Consider the following 20188-nt stretch of genomic DNA (forward strand, 5'->3'; position numbering starts at 1 on the left):
CCCCCTCCTCCCCATCCCCCTTCTCCCCCTACGCCCTTTGTCGTCCTCGTCGCCCCCCTTTGTCGTCCTCGTCGCCCCCCTTTGTCGTCCTCGTCGCCCCCCTTTGTCGTCCTCGTCGCCCCCCTTTGTCGTCCTCGTCGCCCCCCTTTGTCGTCCTCGTCGCCCCCCTTTGTCGTCCTCGTCGCCCCCCCTTTGTCGTCCTCGTCGCTCCCCTTTGTCATCCTCGTCGCTCCCCTTTGTCGTCCTCGTCGCTCCCCTTTGTCGTCCTCGTCGCTCCCCTTTGTCGTCCTCGTCGCTCCCCTTTGTCGTCCTCGTCGCTCCCCTTTGTCGTCCTCGTCGCTCCCCTTTGTCGTCCTCGTCGCTCCCCTTTGTCGTCCTCGTCGCTCCCCTTTGTCGTCCTCGTCGCTCCCCTTTGTCGTCCTCGTCGCTCCCCTTTGTCGTCCTCGTCGCTCCCCTTTGTCGTCCTCGTCGCCTCCCTTTGTCGTCCTCGTCGCCTCCCTTTGTCCTCATCGTCCTCGTCCTCTTCGTCCTCTTCCTTCCGCCCTGACTCCACCACGTCATTCTCGCCGTAGTTATTATTTTAATGACTATCTGCCTCAGTTACCCCGTACTGCTCCCTCCCTACCTCCCTCCGTACTCAAAGTTTTGTTGTGTTTTATGAGGACACCAGTTCTTGAGGTTTTCAGCCTCACCCGTTCGTGCTTGTAGTCTTCAGCACATTCGGATGCATCATTCTAGTCCTCCAACTCCACGGCCTCGTTCTCGTCCTTGACCCCGTCTTCTCCCTCCCTCCTTCCCTCCCTTCCTCTTCACCTCCAACACCACTGTCAGCTCCTCCCCATCTTCCGTTCCCTCCCCCTCCCCGTCTCTTATGTCTAGTGTCTTTCTAGCCCTTCTACTCGTTCCCTCTTCGTCGTCGTTCTTCTCTTCTCTTTTCTCCGTACCACCCCCCAGTTCCCGTCCCGCCAGTCCCCATCACCACCACCACCGTGATACGTGTCGTTCTCCTGCCGCCGCCCCTCATTACGTAACAACATTCGACGCTTCGTAATTTCATTGGCTCGAGTCGGTGACCTCGGGTCTCCTTTGAGCGGCCGCTGAGCTGTGCCGCAAGTAGGGCACTGCCACGGAATAATACACTGTGGCTTGCAAGAACCTCCTCTTGCCGCAGCGGTGCCCCCTCTGCCTTTCGTTCTCTCCGTCGAGGGAGTTGTTGCTGCTGCTGCTGCTGCTGCCTCTGCTTCTGCTTCTGCTTCTTCCTCCGCCCCCGTCTTGGCTGCGCCCGCCGCTGTTGGACGGGCCACGCCACGCTGCGTTCGAGTTATGCAGTTAACATTTGTTGTATTATCCTCATTCGTTAGTCTCGGGGGGAGGGGGAGGAGGGTGTCAACGACTTCATTATTTGTTCTCCCCCCCTCCCCTCCTCTGCCCACCACCTCTTATCATCTTCGTTTATGACTGATACTGCGTTGGGAAGAGGGATGGATGGCTATGTAGGTGTGCGGAGAGGCGAGTGTATATACAAACCTGGGGTTGGGCTACAAGCGAGGTTTACATTAAGGTTAGCAAGACCTGTAAGGTTTCTTATTCATCTGCGCAACGGTTTCGGTTCGTACGACACATCGACATGGAGGGCTTGGCGAGCGAAACGGTAGAGCTTGTTCATTATGTGATAAAGACTTTTTTTTTTCCTCTTAAGTGCTCCAGAGTTGCGCGCGCGCAGAGTAGGCGGAGAGATAGGTGTGTGTTTGTCCTCGATTATTGATTGTGTTCAGGGTCTCTTCAATTGTGTTTTCCTCTGGGGACGCCGGCCTTCAATTTGGTGCAAGGAAAAGGTGTGTTAACTGCACCAGTAAGGCTGCATGGCGCTGTTGGTGCACTGGACGGGCACGCACGCACGCGGTCCGCATGCAGGGTCGCACGCTAGCAGCGCGCGCGCGCGCACACACACACACACACACACACACACACACACACACACACACACACACACACACACACACACACACACACACACACACACACACACACACACACACACACATATACATACATACATACATACACACACATATACATACATACACACACACACATATACATACCTACACACACACACATATACATACCTACACACACACACACACACACACACACACACACACACACACACACACACACATACATACACACACACACACACACACATACATACACACACACACACATACATACACATACACTCGCTCACCACACTCGCTCACTCACTCGCTCACCACAATCACTCACTCACTCGCTCACCACACTCACTCACTCGCTCACCACACTCACTCACTCGCTCACTCACTCACTCACTCGCTCACTCACTCGCTCACTCACTCGCTCACTCACCACACTCACTCACTCACTCGCTCACCACACTCACTCACTCACTCGCTCACCACACTCACTCACTCGCTCACCACACTCACTCACTCACTCGCTCACCACACTCACTCACTCACTCGCTCACCACACTCACTCACTCACTCGCTCACCACACTCACTCACTCACTCGCTCACCACACTCACTCACTCACTCGCTCACCACACTCACTCACTCACTCGCTCACCACACTCACTCACTCGCTCACCACACTCACTCACTCACTCGCTCACCACACTCACTCACTCACTCGCTCACCACACTCACTCACTCACTCGCTCACCACACTCACTCACTCACTCGCTCACCACACTCACTCACTCACTCGCTCACCACACTCACTCACTCGCTCACCACACTCACTCACTCACCTCACTCACCACACTCACTCACTCCTCACTCGCTCACTCACCACACTCGCTCACTCACCACACTCACTCGCTCACTCACTCACTCGCTCACTCACTCGCTCACTCACTCACTCGCTCACTCACTCACTCGCTCACTCACTCACTCGCTCGCCACACTCACTCACTCGCTTGCCACACTCACTCACTCACTCGCTCGCCACACTCACTCACTCACTCGCTCGCCACACTCACTCACTCACTTGCTCGCCACACTCACTCACTCACTCACTTGCTCGCCACACTCACTCACTCACTCACTTGCTCGCCACACTCACTCACTCGCTCGCCACACTCACTCACTCGCTCGCCACACTCACTCACTCGCTCGCCACACTCACTCACTCACTCGCTCGCCACACTCACTCACTCACTCGCTCGCCACACTCACTCACTCACTCGCTCGCCACACTCACTCACTCACTCGCTCGCCACACTCACTCACTCACTCGCTCACCACACTCGCTCACTCACTCGCTCACCACACTCGCTCACTCACTCGCTCACCACACTCGCTCACTCACTCGCTCACCACACTCGCTCACTCACTCGCTCACCACACTCGCTCACTCACTCGCTCACCACACTCGCTCACCACACTCGCTCACTCACTCGCTCACCACACTCGCTCACTCACTCGCTCACCACACTCGCTCACTCACTCGCTCACCACACTCGCTCACCACACTCGCTCACTCACTCGCTCACCACACTCGCTCACCACGCTCACTCACTACGCTCACTCACTCGCTCACCACACTCGCTCACTCACTCGCTCACCACACTCGCTCACCACGCTCACTCACTACGCTCACTCACTCGCTCACCACACTCGCTCACTCACTCGCTCACCACACTCGCTCACCACACTCGCTCACCACACTCACTCACTCGCTCACCACACTCACTCACTCGCTCACCACACTCACTCACTCGCTCACTCACTCACTCACTCACTCACTCACTCACTCACTCGCTCGCTCACCACACTCGCTCACCACACACTCTGTACCTCCCTAAAGGAAAGGAGCAGCAGTAGTTGTTGCTGACAAAGTATTACTCGTACAACATGCAAGGAATGTATGGATGTTAATCTTTCTGACATCAGTCCCAGTGCTTCCCCTCTGTAGGTGAAGTCTTAGGGGTGGAGTAAATTGTAATTGCTGTGTCTAGTTTCATTGACTGGAAACCTGCTTCCCCACAACAGCTACCATGCAAAGAATGTGTGGATGTTAATCTTTCTGACGCCAGTCCCAGTGCTTCCCCTCTTTAGAGCAGAAATTTGTTGGTGAAGTCTTTGAAGTTGTAATTGGTGCTTCTAGTTTCATTGACTGGAGACCTGCTTCCCCATAACATCTGGCACAGGTCCTCTGGCCTTCTCATAAACTATTCTGGGAGGAATTGTTTGACTAATGTCCATGTTGGATTTTAGTGCGACTGATTCCATGTCACTGGTTCATAGGAGGGAATGATTATGGGTTTTCAGTTTTCCTCTTGTGAAAATGAAGAGGAAACTGTCGTAGTTGGTAGATAGTTTGGGTTTGATGTGGGAGATAAAGTGCCAGCCCCTTGAGGCTTCACCATCAGGTGGAGGCAAGGGTGTTGACAAGTTTTGAAGATGGGTGGCAATGGGATGATTCTCCAATCTGTCTCTATTTTACCACATGCAAGTATGATTGTTGGCAGGAAGAAGGGATATTTAAATATGTGGCTCAACATGAATCTTTGCAAGTCAAAGGAATCCTGAGTGACTGGTGAAGATATTCCTCTCCCATTTGTAGCAGTCACACTTTGCAGGTGCAAACTGTTAAAAAAAAAAAAAAAAAAAAAAAAAAAAAAAAAAAAAAAAAAAATATATATATATATATATACATATAAATATACATATACATACATACATATATATATACATATATATATATACATATATATATATATATATATATATATATTATTAAGGTTGTGTGGATCAGTATGTGTATACTTCTTGTGTAATTGTTTACTGAAGGGTCTACACAAATTTAAACAAAACCTGACAGTTGCCAGTTGCCTGGTATGGAAGTTTGTACTCCTTTACTATCAAAGGTGTTACATCTGAATGAAATGGTGTGGCAGTAACTAATAGAAAATTATGAATACCAGCACATGTAGAAAAGTTGCAAGAAAATGTGTTATTGCTAGAGAATAAACATTGAATCAAATATCTGAAACTACTACTTGATTCATAATTGTTTTTTTCTTTACAGGTCATGAAACGATGATCAAGTGACATACCATGAATGGAATAAAGAACAACAGATGAACAATGGCTTATGAATTAAAGCTTGATATAATGCAAAAATAACCAAGATAAGATTTAAATTTGTTGTTTGAAGGACTACAGATATGTTGGAAGTGTAGTATCATGGAACAATGAAGCCGTATGTACTCAGTTGGAGCTGGTGGATGAGGGATTCTTAGGGCACGAAGAAGGCAGCTCCAAAGGGGAGGGGGAGGAGGAGGATAGGCTGTACGGAAAGTTAGTTGGTTTAACACCTTTTGGTAGTGCACAGAAAAAAGAATTGGTTCTGGTGGAAGTGGTAGTGCAGCCTGAGTGTTGGAGGAAGAGCAGGCTTAGTGAGTGTTGTGGCAGTGTTGTGGTGGATGGTCATGCAGCAACCCTAAGCAGAGGGGTGAGGAAGTACCTAAGGGTTCCTGACCGGGGTTGATGGTGAACATTGTTGGAGTTCGTGCTCTGGTCCCCCCCCAAGTGGGTGGCCATCCATCCAACCCCAAGATGACCGCAAGAGCTGTTCTTCAGTGCCGACCCAACTCTCACCCCTTCCCAGTAAGTTTGCAGTTTCACTGTTGTAAATTGAAATGTATTGTTGTGTAGGAGTTGAGTGCATATATCATACATTTGGTATATACAAGCTTCTCTTGGGATGAGGTATGAATGCATAATGTAGTGTTGATTGACATGAAGATGCTCTTTCACAAGTGGAATATATTTTTCTTGTAATGGAATAAGGATTGTTCGAAAGAAATGCATGAATACATGCTTTTGTGTGCTAGAGTTCTTGAAACCTGACATGCATCAGCCCGCAGAAAAAATACACTATAGTGCCGTACTTGCATATAACTTGCTCTTGGTTTCCCACATAATTATACTCCCACAAAAAACACACACGCACACACACACACGCACATACACAGGGCTGAAATAATTTCAGTATTGCTGCGGTTTGTTACTCCAACTCTCGTGGGCGGGGAGTTTGGGGTGTGTGTCCATGTAAGGTCACAGTATTCAGTATTACCCATAGATTGCTCTGAGCTCAGGATGTTAATAACTGTCGATCAAGAGTCCAACATGTGATCAAAAGACCATGGTGAATCTAACACACAAATGAATTGTGGTTATATTCAGGACCAAATGAACATGTAAGCCTTCTTGTTTTATTTTTTTTAGACTTATGCACAACTTTTAAGTTGCACAGCTTTTATATAGAACTGACAGTAAAAGTTGTAACAAAGCTGTTAACACAGGCATTTTCATACAAGACCCATTTACGAGTTGGTCCAAGGAAGATATAAAAAAAAAACAGGAAGAGAACATGTGCCAAATAGCTTGAGTGCAAGTATATTATTTGTATTTTTGTTGTACATGTGTAACCAGTAGCTATCTAAATTGTGAATGAATGAACATGAGATTGATAAAATAGTTTAAGCATTCGTATATATTGATCAGAAATAGGTTTCTTGCTTGTAGTATTTGTCATAGATATGTTATATTTATCTCTTTGAGTTAGTATTTAAACTGCAGTAAGTCAAGAGTTAGGCAGTAGCAGAGCCTCCACAATGCATATTGTGTGGGTGTTGCTATCTGCCGTCTTTGGCACAGTTCTTCAATAATGGTATCTTGAAGTTTATTTTTATGTACATGTATGATTAATTTCCCGTTGTACAAGCACTGCTTTCTTGAGTGCTCGATAGGTTATGCTGTTGTATTACAATTCACTATGGTCTTGGATTATGTGCTGGACTCGTGCTCATTAGCTATGAACATCCCAGATGAGTTTAACTTGTCTATAGACTGATCCATTGTGATGGTGAGCTTTCAAGTCCCTGGGAGGGCTTTTATCTCTGGCCGATTTTATTGTAAACCCTTGATACTTACCTTTACAACAGCAAGTAATGTTATTTATTTATTTATTTTTTGTTTGTTTAATTTTACTTCAGTGATTTTCCTTTTGACCGTAATGCATTGTTTGAAAAGAAAAAGTATCAAGTTTTCCTACCAAAGGGGAGCTACAGATCTGAACAGGGTAGTCTTTTAGTAGCCGGAATAAAAGTATAGATATTGTATTGTCCTTAGCAAATTGGTGCCTCAGAGGCAAATAGAACAGTATGATGGTCAGAAATTAGATAAGTAGGTTGGTATTTCTAGAGTGTTAGTGTCTATCAATTTGTTGTCATAGTTCTCTCCTGCAGAAGACCAGCAAAACCGCCACTAAACCCCCCCTCCCCCATGGAAACTGGCCATGACCACAGGTTCAGTCCATAAGTCATGCAGTTAAGGGATTTTGTGGAGCTTCTCAGGAATGACTTAATGTAGGACAGAGTAGTATACTTTGCTTTGTCTTCTGTGTGGAGCTTGTATATATCTAGGGCATTTCATTTGTTGCCAGGCCGATACTTTGTTGATGCTGTGACAGTACAGGCTTGTGACCTGAATGCAGGCATGCCGGTGCAATTCTTGCTCATTTTAAGTGGTTTCTCTGTTGAATTGATTTCTGGTAGCCAGGGGATCTGGTGAAGTATAGAATTTATGCAGGGTATTACCCTATTAGGGTTATGTTATGTTTGGACAGATTGCTGTTGGAATTATCATGTTGCATTTGGTGGACTATGTGAAGTGAGGGAAAGTATGGGTAATTTCAAGGACTAGAATTGTGCCTATCATTTTCTACTGTGTGGGAAGGAAATTTTTATCGAAATATACGCCATTTGAGGAATGTTCTGTTCTGTTGGAGTCGTTTTCCTGCACTCAATTTTTTTTTTTTTTTTTTTTTTTTTTTTTTTTTTTATATTGGATACCGTGAAACCATAGTATTGTTTTTATTAGTTGTTCATACAATGATGATAATTTTTCTGCTGTCCAAATCCCATGCCTGCAGCTGTTGTTTGCTTTTTGTACAAGATCATTTGTCCTAACTGTAAGAAAAAATATTTCAGGGTTTTCATTCACTGGGAGGTTGATCATTTAATGTGATCAGTGGGTGTTTCATTGATTCATGATAGAAACCAGTGATACTGAGGATTTCTGAAGGGATGGAGATTTGGTTTTTGTCAGTCATAATTCTAGCTCTGTATTTTAGGATGTAATTGTGGTGCCGAGCTATTATAGTTACTTGTTTTGTAAGAGCTTTATTGGTGTGTTCTGGGCTTAGGATGGGAAGGAGACTTGTAAAAAGGGTCAAGTGGTATTGTCCTTTGAGGGTCTGCATTATACAATGCCTTTGTCCTCAGTAGATAGTAATTTTGAGATACTTTGCATTCTCTGCCAGATAGGAAATTTGTCAACCATTTTGTCAGTTATGCATTTCAGTTCTTAGTCATATTTTGGTGTCTTGGATTGTCAGAAACCTTGTTTATCTAGGGTCATCATTACCATTCTGTCAGGTAGCATTTTCATGTTGAAGCCACCCAATATTTGGGTAAGATTTGTGAGCAGTGTGCAGCTGCAATGGCTTCTTTGAAACCATTTTGGTTTGGTGAGGTAAATGTGTATTTATATTCTGATTGTATCTTGGATAAATACTTCAATCACTTTAGATGTATCAATCAATCTGTCTAATGTCCCAGGTTTCTTTTGCAAAGACTCTATTTCTAGATATGGTAAAAACAAGAATAGTAGGATGGTAGCTTCTTTGGTTGTTTGGTCTTTTCCAGATCATTGGAATGTTGTGTGACCAAGAATAGAAGATCTATGAAGACTTTTATTTATACAGGGACTAGACATTTCGGTTGTTGGTTTAGTATATTGTTTGGACCTCCTGCAGTTCTTTAGTTTCTGGACAACTTTTTCAGTCTTGCTGGGGAAGTGTGATGTAGTTTCAGTATTTGGATTTGTGTGTATTTACCTAGTTGTATTATACAGGAAGGAGAGCTATGCTCATGGTGACCCATCTTTGTATCTTGCAACATCTAGTTCTTAAATTTTTGTATGGTGTTTGCACACACACTATTGTTTCATCAATTTTTATTCCCAGATCTCTTCTGTAACAGTCTTTTTTTTTCATGTCCCCTTGTTTTTCTTCTATCCCACTTTAACAAGTCTTCTCTGTCAAGGACTTCCTTGCCTTTCATGATTCTGTAAATGGTCAATAGATATCCTCTTTCTCTTTGTTCCAGGGTTGGTAGTTCCAGTGTGTTTTTGTTTGTTTGTCCTCCTTGCTCAGTTTCCATTTCTTCCTCTTGCTGTGTTGATTTCCTCCCCATCTATATTTCCATTAATTTTGATATTGCCCATGTTTCCCCTATCCAGCTCCTTTCTCCATACCTCCCATCTTTTTGTCTTCTTTCTCCTTGTTTGGATCCTTTGGACCTCTTTTAATTCCCTGTTCTCCTCAGAGCCTACCTTTCCCCCTTACTACCCTTTCCTCATTTTTACTTCCAAGTTTCACTCCCCTATTCTCTTTTACCCGTGCCCTCTCCAGTATCCCATTCTTCTTTCCCCCCCCACACCAGTTATTATATTCTTTGCAATTGTTCTTCCCTTCCATGTGTTTTTCTGCCTATTGTGAAGTGTTACCCTGCCAAAGCTTGCTCAGCATGTATGTGTGCTTGCTCTGTGAGGGTTAGGGGTGGAAGGGGGTGATTGGCTCAGTGTTATGATCTTTTGTCATGGATTTCTTTTGTCACTTGGGCTGGTCCAAGTTGTATGTAAAAGATGAGGAGACAAGTGTTGCAAAAATAAAAAAAGTAGGGGCTAACAGTAATTGTTTTTTAGACAAGTTATAATGATGGAACAGTACTATGGTGAATTATGGAACAGTATTTTCGTGAAATGAACCTGTATGACAAAGAATTGAAATGGCTGATGATGAAAATTCAGTCGGTGCATGTGTCAAATTCTCAGAAAGTTTCCTATACCTTGGTAGTGTAGTACATAAACAATGATGGGTCTGTCAGGAAGTGATTTGTAGGATTGGCATGGCCCATAGTGTTACAGATTGGCTCAAGCAGAGCTTATTTGTCAGTATTTATAATATTGCATCCAAAGCCGCCCTTTTCACATCTCCCCTTCCACTCTTCTCCTCCCTAATATCTTTCAGCATCCTAATTCTTCCTATTCTATTTTCCCCATCTACCTCTCCCTCCCACACTTCCTCTCCCACTCCCTCTCCCACTCCCACTCTCTCTGCCTCTGCCTCACTCCCACACTTATCTCCTAACCACACCCTCATCCTTTCCCCGGTTCTTTCATTTTCCCCCTCCTCACCTATCACTCACCTATGCCCTCTCCTATTTTCCCCTACACCCTTTAGTTATTTTCTCCCTTTCTCCATTTCCCTGTCCCCACAATTCTTTCCTAACCTCTCAGTGTCCCGTCTTGCATCTCTCTCCTTCCCAGCATCAATCCATGCACCACTGGCCTCTCCTCCTGTCACTTCTAGCTTTCCTCCCTTCCTTCCCCCCCCCCTCCCTCTCTCTCTCTCTCTCTCTCTCTCTCTCTCTCTCTCTCTCTCTCTCTCTCTCTCTGTCTCTCTCTCTCTCTCTCTCCCTCTCTCTCTCTCTCTCTCTCTGTCTCTCTTTCTGTCTCTCTCTCTTCTGTCTCTCTCTCTCTCTCTCTCTGTCTCTCTCTTTCTCTCCTCCTCTCTCTCTCTCTGTCTCTCTCTCTCTCTCTCTCTCCCTCTCTCTCCTCTCTCATCCCTCTCTCCTCTCTCCCTCTCTCTCTCTCTCTCATCTCTCTCTCTCTCTCTCTCTCTCTCTCTCTCTCTCCCTCCCTCTCTCTCTCTCCCCCTTCCCTCTCCCTCCCTTTCTCTCCCCCTTCCTCTCTCTCTCACTCCCCCTTCCCCCCTCTCCCTCTCTCTCCCCTCTCCCCCCTTCTCTCTCTCTCTCTCCCCTTCCCCCTTCCCCCCTCTCTCCCTCTCCCACTCTCTCCCCCTCGCTCTCTCTCTCCCCCTTCCCCCGCACCTCTCTCGCTCTCTCCCTTCCCCATCTCTCTCTCTCTCCCTTCCCCATCTCTCTCGTCTCCTCCCTTCCCCCTCTCTCTCTCTCCCTTCCCCCCTCTCTCTCTCTCTCCCTTCCCCCTCTCTCTCTCTCTCTCTCTCTTCCCCCCCCTCTCTCTCTCTCTCTCTCTCTCTCCCTCCCCCCCTTTCTCTCTCTCCCTTCCCCCCTCTCTCTCTCTCCCTTCCCCCTCTCTCTCTCTCCCTTCCCCCTCTCTCTCTCTCCCTTCCCCCTCTCTCTCTCTCCCTTCCCCCTCTCTCTCTCTCCCTTCCCCCTCTCTCTCTCTCTCTCCCTTCCCCCTCTCTCTCTCTCTCTCTCTCGCTTACCACCCCCCCTCTCCCCCTCTCTCTCCCTTCCCCCTCTCTCCTCTCTTCCTTTCTCCCTTCCTCCCTCTCTCTCTCTCTCCTTCTCCCTTCCCCCTCTCTCTCTCCGCTCGCGCCCTTCCCCCTCTCTCTCTCTCGTCCCTTCCCTTCCGTTCTCTCTCTCTCCCTTCCCCCTCTCTCGCTCCCCTTCCCCCTCTCACCTCCCTTCCCCCTCTCACCTCCCTTCCCCCCTCTCACCTCCCTTCCCCCCTCTCACCTCCCCTTCCCCCCTCTCTCTCCCTTCTCCCTCTCTCTCCGCCCTCCCTTCCTCCTCTCTCTCCCTTCCCCCTCTCCCTTCCCCCTCTCTCGCTCTCCCTTCCCCCTCTCTCTCCCTCTCTCTCCCTTCCCCCTCTCTCGCTCTCCCTTCCCCCTCTCTCGCTCTCCCTTCCCCCTCTCTCGCTCTCCTTTCCCCCTCTCTCCTTTCCCCCCTCTCTCTCTCCTTTCCCCCCTCTCACTCCTTTCCCCCCTCTCTCCTTTCCCCCCTCTCTCCCTCCTTTCCCCCTCTCTCCCCTCCCTCTCTCTCATGCCCTTCCCTCTCTCTCTCCCTTCCCCCTCTCTCTCCACTTTCCCCCTCTCTCTCTCTCTTCGCCCCTTCCCTCCTCTCTCTCCCTTCCCCCTCTCTCTCTCTCCCCCTGCCCCCTCTCTCTCTCTTCACCCTTCCCCCTCACTCTCTCCCTTCCCTCTCTCTCTCCCCTTCCCCCCTCTCTCTCCCTTCCCTCTCTCTCCCTTCCCCCTCTCTCTCTCCCTTCCCCCTCTCTCTCTCTCCCTTCCCCTTATCTCCCTCTCCCCCCTCTCCCCTCTCTCTCCCTTCCCCCTCTCTCGCTCTCCTCTCTTCCCCCCTCTCCCTTCCTCCCTCTCCCTTCCCCCTCCCTCTTCGCTCTCCCTTCCCCCTCTCTCCTCCCCTCTCTCTCCCTTCCCCTCTCTCTCCCTCTCACTCTCCCTTCCCCCCCTCTCTCCCTCTCCCATCTCCCCCTCTCTCGCTCTCCGTTTCCCCCGCTCTCTCTCCTTCCCCCCCTCGCGCCTTTCCCCCCTCTCTCTCTCCCTTCCCCCTCTCTCTCCCTTCCCCCTCTCTCTCTCTCCCTTCCCCCTCTCTCTCTCTCCCTTCCCCCTCTCTCTCCCTTCCCCCTCTCTCTCTCTCCCTTCCCCCTCTCTCTCCCTTCCCCCTCTCTCTCCCTTCCCCCTCTCTCTCCCTTCCCCCTCTTTCTCTCTTCCTTCCCCCCTCTCTTCCTTCCCCCCTCTCTCTCCCTTCCCCCTCTCTCTCTCCCTTCCCTCCTCTCTCTCTCCCTTCCCTCCTCTCTCTCTCCCTTCCCTCCTCTCTCTCTCCCTTCCCTCCTCTCTCTCTCCCTTCCCTCCTCTCTCTCTCCCTTCCCCCTCTCTCTCTCCCTTCCCCCTCTCTCTCTCTCTCTCTCTCTTTCTCTCTCTCTTTCTCTTTCTCTCTTTCTCTCTTTCTCTCTCTCTCTCTCACCTTCCCCCCCTCTCCCTCTCTCACTCTCTCTCCCCCCTCTCTCGCTCATCCCTTCCCCCTCCTCTCTCCTCTCTCCTCTCCCCCCCTCTCTCTCTCGCTCTCTCCACTCACTTCTCTCTCTCTCTCTCCCTCCCTTTCCTCCCTCTCTCTCTCTCTTCTCTCCCTTCCCTCTCTCTCTCTCTTCTCTCCCTTCCCCTCTCTCTCTCTTCTCTCCCTTCCCCTCTCTCTCTCTTCTCTCCCTTCCCCTCTCTCTCTCTTCTCTCCCTTCCCCTCTCTCTCTTCTCTCTCTCCCTTCCCTTCCCTACCCTCTCTCTCGCCCTTCCCCCACTCTCTCTCTCTCTTCCCTTCCCCCCTCTCTCTCTTTCCCCCTTCCCCCCCTCTCTCCTCTCCCTTCCCCCTCCCCTCTCTCTCGCCTTCCCCCTCTCTCTCTCCCTTCCCTCCTCTCTCTCTCCCTTCCCCCTCTCCTTCCTCTCCCTTCCCCCTCTCTCTCATGTCCCCCCTCTCCCCTCTCTCTCTCTCCTTCCCCCTCTCTCTCACTCTCTCCCCCCCGCTCTCGCCCCCCCCCCTCTCTCTCCCTTTCCCCCCTCTCTCTCTCTCCCCTTCCCTCTCTCTCTCTTCCTCGCCTTCCCCCCTCTCTCTCTCTCCCCTTCCCCCCCTCTCTCTCTCCCCTTCCCCCACTCTCTCACTCCCCTTCTCACACTCTCTCCCCTTCCCCCCTCTCTCCCTTCCCCCTCTCTCTCTCTCCCTTCCCCCTCTCTCTCTCCCCTTCCCCCTCTCTCTCTCTCCCTTCCCCCTCTCACTATCCCCTTCCCCCTCTCTCTCTCCCCTTCCCCCTCTCTCTCTCTCCCGTCCCCCTCTCTCGCTCTCCCTTCCCCCTCTCTCGCTCTCCCTTCCCCCTCTCTCGCTCTCCCTTCCCCCTCTCTCGCTCTCCCTTCCCCCTCTCTCGCTCTCCCTTCCCCCTCTCTCGCTCTCCCTTCCCCCCTCTCTCTCTCCCTTCCCCCTCATCTCGCGCTCTCCTTCCCCCTCTCTCTCTCTCCCTTCCCCCTCTCTCTCTCTCCCTTCCCCCTCTCTCTCTCTCTCTCCCTTCCCCCTCTCTCTCTCTCTCCCTTCCCCCTCTCTCTCTCTCTCCCTTCCCCCTCTCTCTCTCTCCCTTCCCCCTCTCTCTCTCTCCCTTCCCCCTCTCTCTCTCCCTTCCCCCTCTCTCTCTCCCTTCCCCCCTCTCTCTCCCTTCCTCCCTCTCTCTCTCTCCCTTCCCCCTCTCTCGCTCTCCCTTCCCCCTCTCTCGCTCTCCCTTCCCCCTCTCTCGCTCTCCTTTCCCCCTCTCTCCTTCCCCCCTCTCTCCTTTCCCCCCTCTCTCCTTCCCCCCCTCTCTCCTTTCCCCCCTCTCTCTCTCCCTTCCCCCTCTCTCTCTCCCTTCCCCCTCTCTCTCTCCCTTCCCCCTCTCTCTCTCCCTTCCCCCTCTCTCTCTCCCTTCCCCCCTCTCTCTCTCCTTCCCCCCTCTCTCTCCTTCTTCCCCCTCTCTCTCTCTCCCCCCTTCCCCCTCTCTCTCCTTCCCCCCCTCTCTCTCTCTTCCTCCCCCCTCTCTCTCCTCCTCCCTTATTCACCTCTCCTTTCCTTCCCCCCTCTCTCCTCTCTCTCCCTTGCCCCCCTCCTCTCTCCCTTCCCCACTCTCTCTCCCTTCCCCGCTCTCTCTCTCCCTTCCCTCTCTCTCTCCCCTTCCCCCATCTCTCTCTCCCCTTCCCCCACTCTCTCTCTCCCCTTCCCCCCTCTCTCTCCCTTACCCCCTCTCTCTCCCTTCCCCCCCCTCTCTCTCCCTTCCACCTCTCTCTCTCCCTTCCCACCTGTCTCCTCCCTTGCCCCCTCTCTCTGCTCTCTCCCTCCCCCCTCTCTCTCTCCCCTCCCTCCCCCTCTCCTCCCTCCTCTCTCTCCTCCCCCCTCTCTCCCTTTCAACTCTCAGCCTCCCTCCCACTCTCTCTCTCCCTTCCCCCTCTCTCTCTCCCTTCCCCCTCTCTCTCTCCCTTCCCCCTCTCTCTCTCCCTTCCCCCTCTCTCTCTCCCTTCCCCCCTCTCTCTCCCTTCCCCCCTCTCTCTCCCTTCCCCCCTCTCTCCCTTCCCCCCTCTCTCTCCCTTCCCTCCTCTCTCCCTCCCTTCCCTCCTCTCTCGCTCCCTTCCCTCCCCCTACGCTCTCCTTCCCTTCCCTCCTCTCTCCGCTCCCTTCCCCTCCTCCTCTCTCGCTCCCTTTCCCTCCTCTCTCAGACCCTCCCTGCCCCTCTCTCTCCCTTCCTCCCTCCCCCCTTCCCTCCACTCTCCCCTTCCGCCTCTCTCTCGTCTCTCTCCCCTTCCCTCCTCTCTCTCTTACCCTTCCTTTCCTCTCTCATCTCTCTCCCTTCCCTCCTGCTCTCTCTCTCCCTTCCCTCCTTACTCTCTCCCTTCCTCCTCCTTACTCTCTCGCTCCCTTCCCTCCTCTCTCACTCTCTCCCTTCCCTCCTCTCTCCCTCTCTTCCCTCCTCTCTCTCTCTCCTTCCTCCTCCTCTCTCATCTCCTTCCCTCCTCTCTCTCCCTTCCCTCCTCTCTCTCTCCCTACCTCCCTCCTCTCTCTCTCCTTCCCTCCCACTCCTCCTCTCTCTCTCACCCTTCTCTCTCTCTCTCTCCCTCTCCATCCTCTCTCTCTCTCCCTCCTCTCTCTCTCTCCCTCTCCCTCCTCTCTCTCTCTCCCTTCTCCCTCCTCTCTCTCTCTCTCTCCTCCCTCTCCCTCTCTCTCCCTCCCCTCCTCTCTCTCTCTCTCCCTTCCCTCTTCTCTCTCCCTTCCCTCCTCTCTCTCTCTCCCTTCCCTCCTCTCGCTCTCTCCCTTCTCTCCTCTCTCGCTCTCTCCCTTCTCTCCTCTCTCTCTCTCCCTTCCCTCCTCTCTCTCTCTCTCCCTTCCCTCCTCTCTCTCTCTCCCTTCCCTCCTCTCTCTCTCTCCCTTCCCTCCTCTCTCTCTCCCTTCCCTCCTCTCTCTCTCTCCCTTCCCTCCTCTCTCTCTCCCTTCCCTCCTCTCTCCCTCCCTTCCCTCCTCTCTCCCTCCCTTCCCTCCTCTCTCCCTTCCTCCCTGGCTCTTAAACTCTCTTCCTCCCTTTCCTCACCCATCCATACGTACGTACCCACACCTTCTGACTTGCCACTTACCCACTTATTGGAGCCACTCATCCTATGCGGACCTTTAAATCCGTCTCTGTCCATGGCGCAACCATGGGCCAGCAGCATCAGCACCAACACAGGGCATCGTGGGGTTGAGTCAGACGGCAATAAACTCGCTCCCTTCCACCATTTTTCAATCTCCACATTGTGGCAGGTTAGACGTTGGAAAAGGAAGCACCAAAGATAAACTTGAACCTTCCCTCCTCCCTTCTCTTTTATCAAGTTTACATTCTTTGTTAGCTTTCCTCCTTTCAGCGTAGTTCTCTGCTTCCTTCTTCCCACCGTCGGTGTTCGGCTCATTGCGTTGTCACCTTAGGTAAAAGACTTTAAGACACTAAACTTGAGGCAGCCCCGTTGTAGGCTGTCGAGATAGTTCAACTCCTCGTCTGCTGCTTGTCCAGCCCAAGGTGAGACTGTTGCAATCTCTTGGCACCCCAAGTGTTCGTTGTGACACTTTAAAGTGGCACTCAAACCAACTCTTGCCTCTGGTGCCACAAAGGCAAGTGCCTGCCACGGGATTCCATAGCTTCGTGACTCAGGAGGATGTAAGAGCCTCTGTTGTCGCAGAAAGGCACCATCGACCAACTCACGAATAGTCACCTCTTCAAAGAGCGCCGTAGCTAGATAGGCATTATGAAGCTCATGGTCAGACGCAAATACATCTTGCTACATCCAGAAACTGGTGCCATGAAGGTACAGCCATAGTATCCGTCTTGACATGGTGTCGTATATGCTTGAATCCCCCCATCACCAACACCACCTTGAGCGTCATTGGACACCATGCAGTAGAGCAGTTTGGTTATCGTGCACCTCATACTGCATTAGAAAGGTGTTTCTAGCATACAAGTGTCATACCGTAGGCAAAATTCGACCGAACAAGACTCCAGTGACGTCGATGCTACGCGTATTAAAGTTCCCCGAGTAAGCGAGATCATTGGTGTTTGATTATACTTGGTGTATTTGTTTTTCATTAACATTTTACATAAATGTAAACTAGTTTAGGGAAGGGTTTGGCATTGTGGAGAAACGAGACTATGTGCTTTGGGGTAAGCGGGTAGCAGAAATGGTGGTCCTTTTATCGTATTCAAGTGGACGGGGGCGGCGGCAGTACGCAGTAAGGGTTGTGTGGGGGTTGCACGCAGTCTTGAACGGCGGCAGAAGACAAGGGGAGTTGGTGGGGGAGCTTGCCTCGATAGGTCCCAGTGCGAGGGGGTTACGAGATACTGGGGGAAGAGTAAAGTATGAAGGTAGGCAGTTACTGTGAGGAGGAAAGATCAGGTAGAAACAATCATTGACAGAAATAATAGTGGACCAAATACTTGAAAATGCAACTTGAATTTGTTCATATGATTTGGACATGTTTTTGGTTATTAGCAGCTTCGCGCCTAGTTCGTTTCATGTACAGAAGTTGCTCTACATCGGTGAGAATTTCAGCGGCCTTTAGACCGTTCATACCTAAGGAAATGAAGTTCCATTTTCGTGAAACGAGAACAAAATAATAGGATGCTACGAATAAATCGTTAGGAAAAAAAATAATCCAGAACTAATCGTACGTAGTTACTAGTACAGAAAATGTGTGAACTTGGTTAAATTTCACGATCACAAATTACCTCCCTCTCCCGACTCTTCCTTGGATTTACATTCCATATTCTTACCGACATAAGCAGATATTTCCGGAAAACCGCGCCACTTATCGTATGAACCGTTACAATCCACCCCCACCCCACCTCTACCCTTCACCTCCATCCTTTCCAAGCCAACGTTGACGTAGTAAAGGAAAATTCCCTCCTCCCTCAAAGATAACATTTGAGGATGAACGATTTTCTTGACTGAATAAAATCGTCGTATATTCAATACTATGTCTATCAGGTAGTCTATATACTGTGATATGTGACGGGTGTTGCCGCAGCTTGAGGTATATTGTATAAACCAGAGGTATATTGTATAAACAGAATTCGTCCTACCTACTTTGTTGATGTAACACAACCGCCTTGACCAACGTGTAGTTTTCGTCCATAAAGTCCACTAGTCCACAGCCGACAACTAATGAGACAAGACGAATTTGTTGGATGCTCAAGAACAGCAGTCCATAAGTATGGGGTACGTGAGGAAACGGATTGGGGGCTCCTGTGTTAGGCTGCGTGCACCACGGCAGCACAGGCGTCCGTATCTCGCAGGGGATTGGGATATCTCCTCTTGAGGTATATTTTGGGAGCTGTGTGGAAAGGGTGGACAGGCCTAGAAATGGGCGTTAGCGGGGGGGGGGGTTGAGAGGGGAAAGGGTGGGGGGAATTGAGAATGGTTATGGTTTGAGGAGAGGGAAGTGTAGTGGACAATTGACAGAATTATGAGGAAGGGAAGGAAGCCAGACGAGCGTGGTGGTGGCGGTGGTTGGTTGGTAGGTTGGCGGTGGATGGTGGTAGGGTCCCTAACGTCATAGGCAACAAAGCTGAACTGTGTATAGAAAGGCGGATGTTGTAAGAAAAGGGAGCACACAGGAAGCAACAAGTTCGACTGTTTAGGGAGTTCGGGTTGTGGTGGTGAATAACTTGTTTAGCAGAGGCTAGGGCGGGATTATGTGGAGTGGGCGAATAGGCTGGGTCCTCGGTAGCGTAGGTAGGAAAAGCGGATGGGAGACTTCCTGGAAGGTTAGGATGCCAGTGACGGAATAGTCTTGCAACGCCAGATACGATTTATGTATTAATATAGTAGCCTTTAATATTTAAACATGGTTCTGTGATGATTGTTTCCTTGTACAACGCGGCACACATGACATGTCTCCCTCTATTTGTTACTAGTTGGGCAAGGCTTGGGGATTCTTGTGCCAGGCCACGAGAAAGAGGTGACAGAGCCATCGGGATGTGAGGCAAGATTAGATAGGGAGGCGGGTTACAGACACGCAAGACCAGGGCAAGTTCAGACTACGACTGTGGAGATCAAGTGTAATTGTGTAAAGCAATGTCAGCTGCCAGCCTGCCTGCCTGTCTGCATAGTTAGCTCACTGTCTTGTACCAAAGGCACTACGTACTTCGGATATGGCTATTGGAGAACTTGATCCTTGTCAGAAGGCGTATGACGAACGTTTCCTCGCTTTACGCATGCGCATGAGCATGAAAGGAAATGTAGATTTGTCGTCAGAGGGAGTAGATATGTGCTGTATTCACACAACCAAACACCTTCCCAAGGAAGATTTTTTTTTTCATTCTCGTAGCCAAATTTGATGACAAACTAGCATCGCAAGAACTATAAAGATAGGGGATCGCAGGAATCGGGGGGGTAAATGGTCTGTCTTGGCATCGGTAGGCTCGCTGGATGGCGCATGCAGAGCCCTCAAAACGCTGAGCCACCAATGTGTTGTAACCTCTCTTGCCAAGGATGAGAGAGGGAGCGAGCGCACCTGCAATGCCAGTGAGGCTTTTTGTTTTGTCTTCATTCCCAGAGAGTTTGTTGTACACCGGAGTAGACTCGAGCAAAGGAGGCGAATTCTTTGGTCTGTATTGCCCTCACTCAACACAGATAGTCATTGTTGCTGCGGTGCATCAACCCACATAACGTCTTTCGCTTATCCTTTCACTGCTGTTAACGCACTTTAGTGCTTATTCTGAGTGCCGGCAGGTTATTTATTTCAATAGAAGGAATTGCGCAGTGGCGGGGAGATGGGTTAGGGGGGGTCGTGGTTCGAAACAGTCGACATTTCACTGCTCACAAGGCATCCCCATTCTAGATTTCAAATTTGTCTTGTCCGAAAGTTTGGTAAAACTAAGAGTCATGATAGCGAAATGATCGTAAAGTTGTCTTCGTACATCCGGCGATAAGTATCCGGATGATGTAGATAGACACATGATGTAGACAGACCCAGCGTCCTTATGGCGTCCGTGACGGATGAGCTTTGTGTATTTCAGGAGGGAGGAGAGAGGACGTGACTACAAGTGCTGGGGGAGATTATTTGTTTATTAGTTTGGGCATATTGACAGCTTAGGGACTTGGCGTTACCACAGGCATCGCTGTTTGTCAAGGTGAGGTTCGATTTCTGAGAGGTGCTATCAGGTGGCAAAGTCTGGCATCCTGTAAGGTGTGAAAATACGCTCACGCATCACACGCGCACGTACACATACACACACGCACTCACACTCGCACACACA

The 20188-nt window shown here is 50.2% G+C and overlaps 1 protein-coding gene across 6 annotated transcripts in view; it reads left to right on the top strand.

Moving 5' to 3' along the window:
* LOC143017701 (uncharacterized) overlaps positions 1-20188 on the top strand; it is a 105482-nt gene that overhangs the window by 19899 nt on the left and 65395 nt on the right. For all 6 annotated transcript variants that reach the window (XR_012965690.1, XM_076172453.1, XM_076172457.1 and 3 more), the window contains exon 2: positions 5079-5659. Coding sequence is in view for 5 of the 6 variants with exons in the window: in XM_076172453.1 (XP_076028568.1) it covers positions 5540-5659 (120 nt within the window). In the remaining variant the exon portion in view is untranslated. The remainder of the gene's footprint in view (positions 1-5078; positions 5660-20188) is intronic.

The sequence above is a fragment of the Oratosquilla oratoria genome, chromosome 33 (assembly GCF_046742065.1).
Source record: "Oratosquilla oratoria isolate Oo_2021 chromosome 33, ASM4674206v1, whole genome shotgun sequence".
In the NCBI taxonomy this organism is placed as follows: domain Eukaryota; kingdom Metazoa; phylum Arthropoda; class Malacostraca; order Stomatopoda; family Squillidae; genus Oratosquilla; species Oratosquilla oratoria.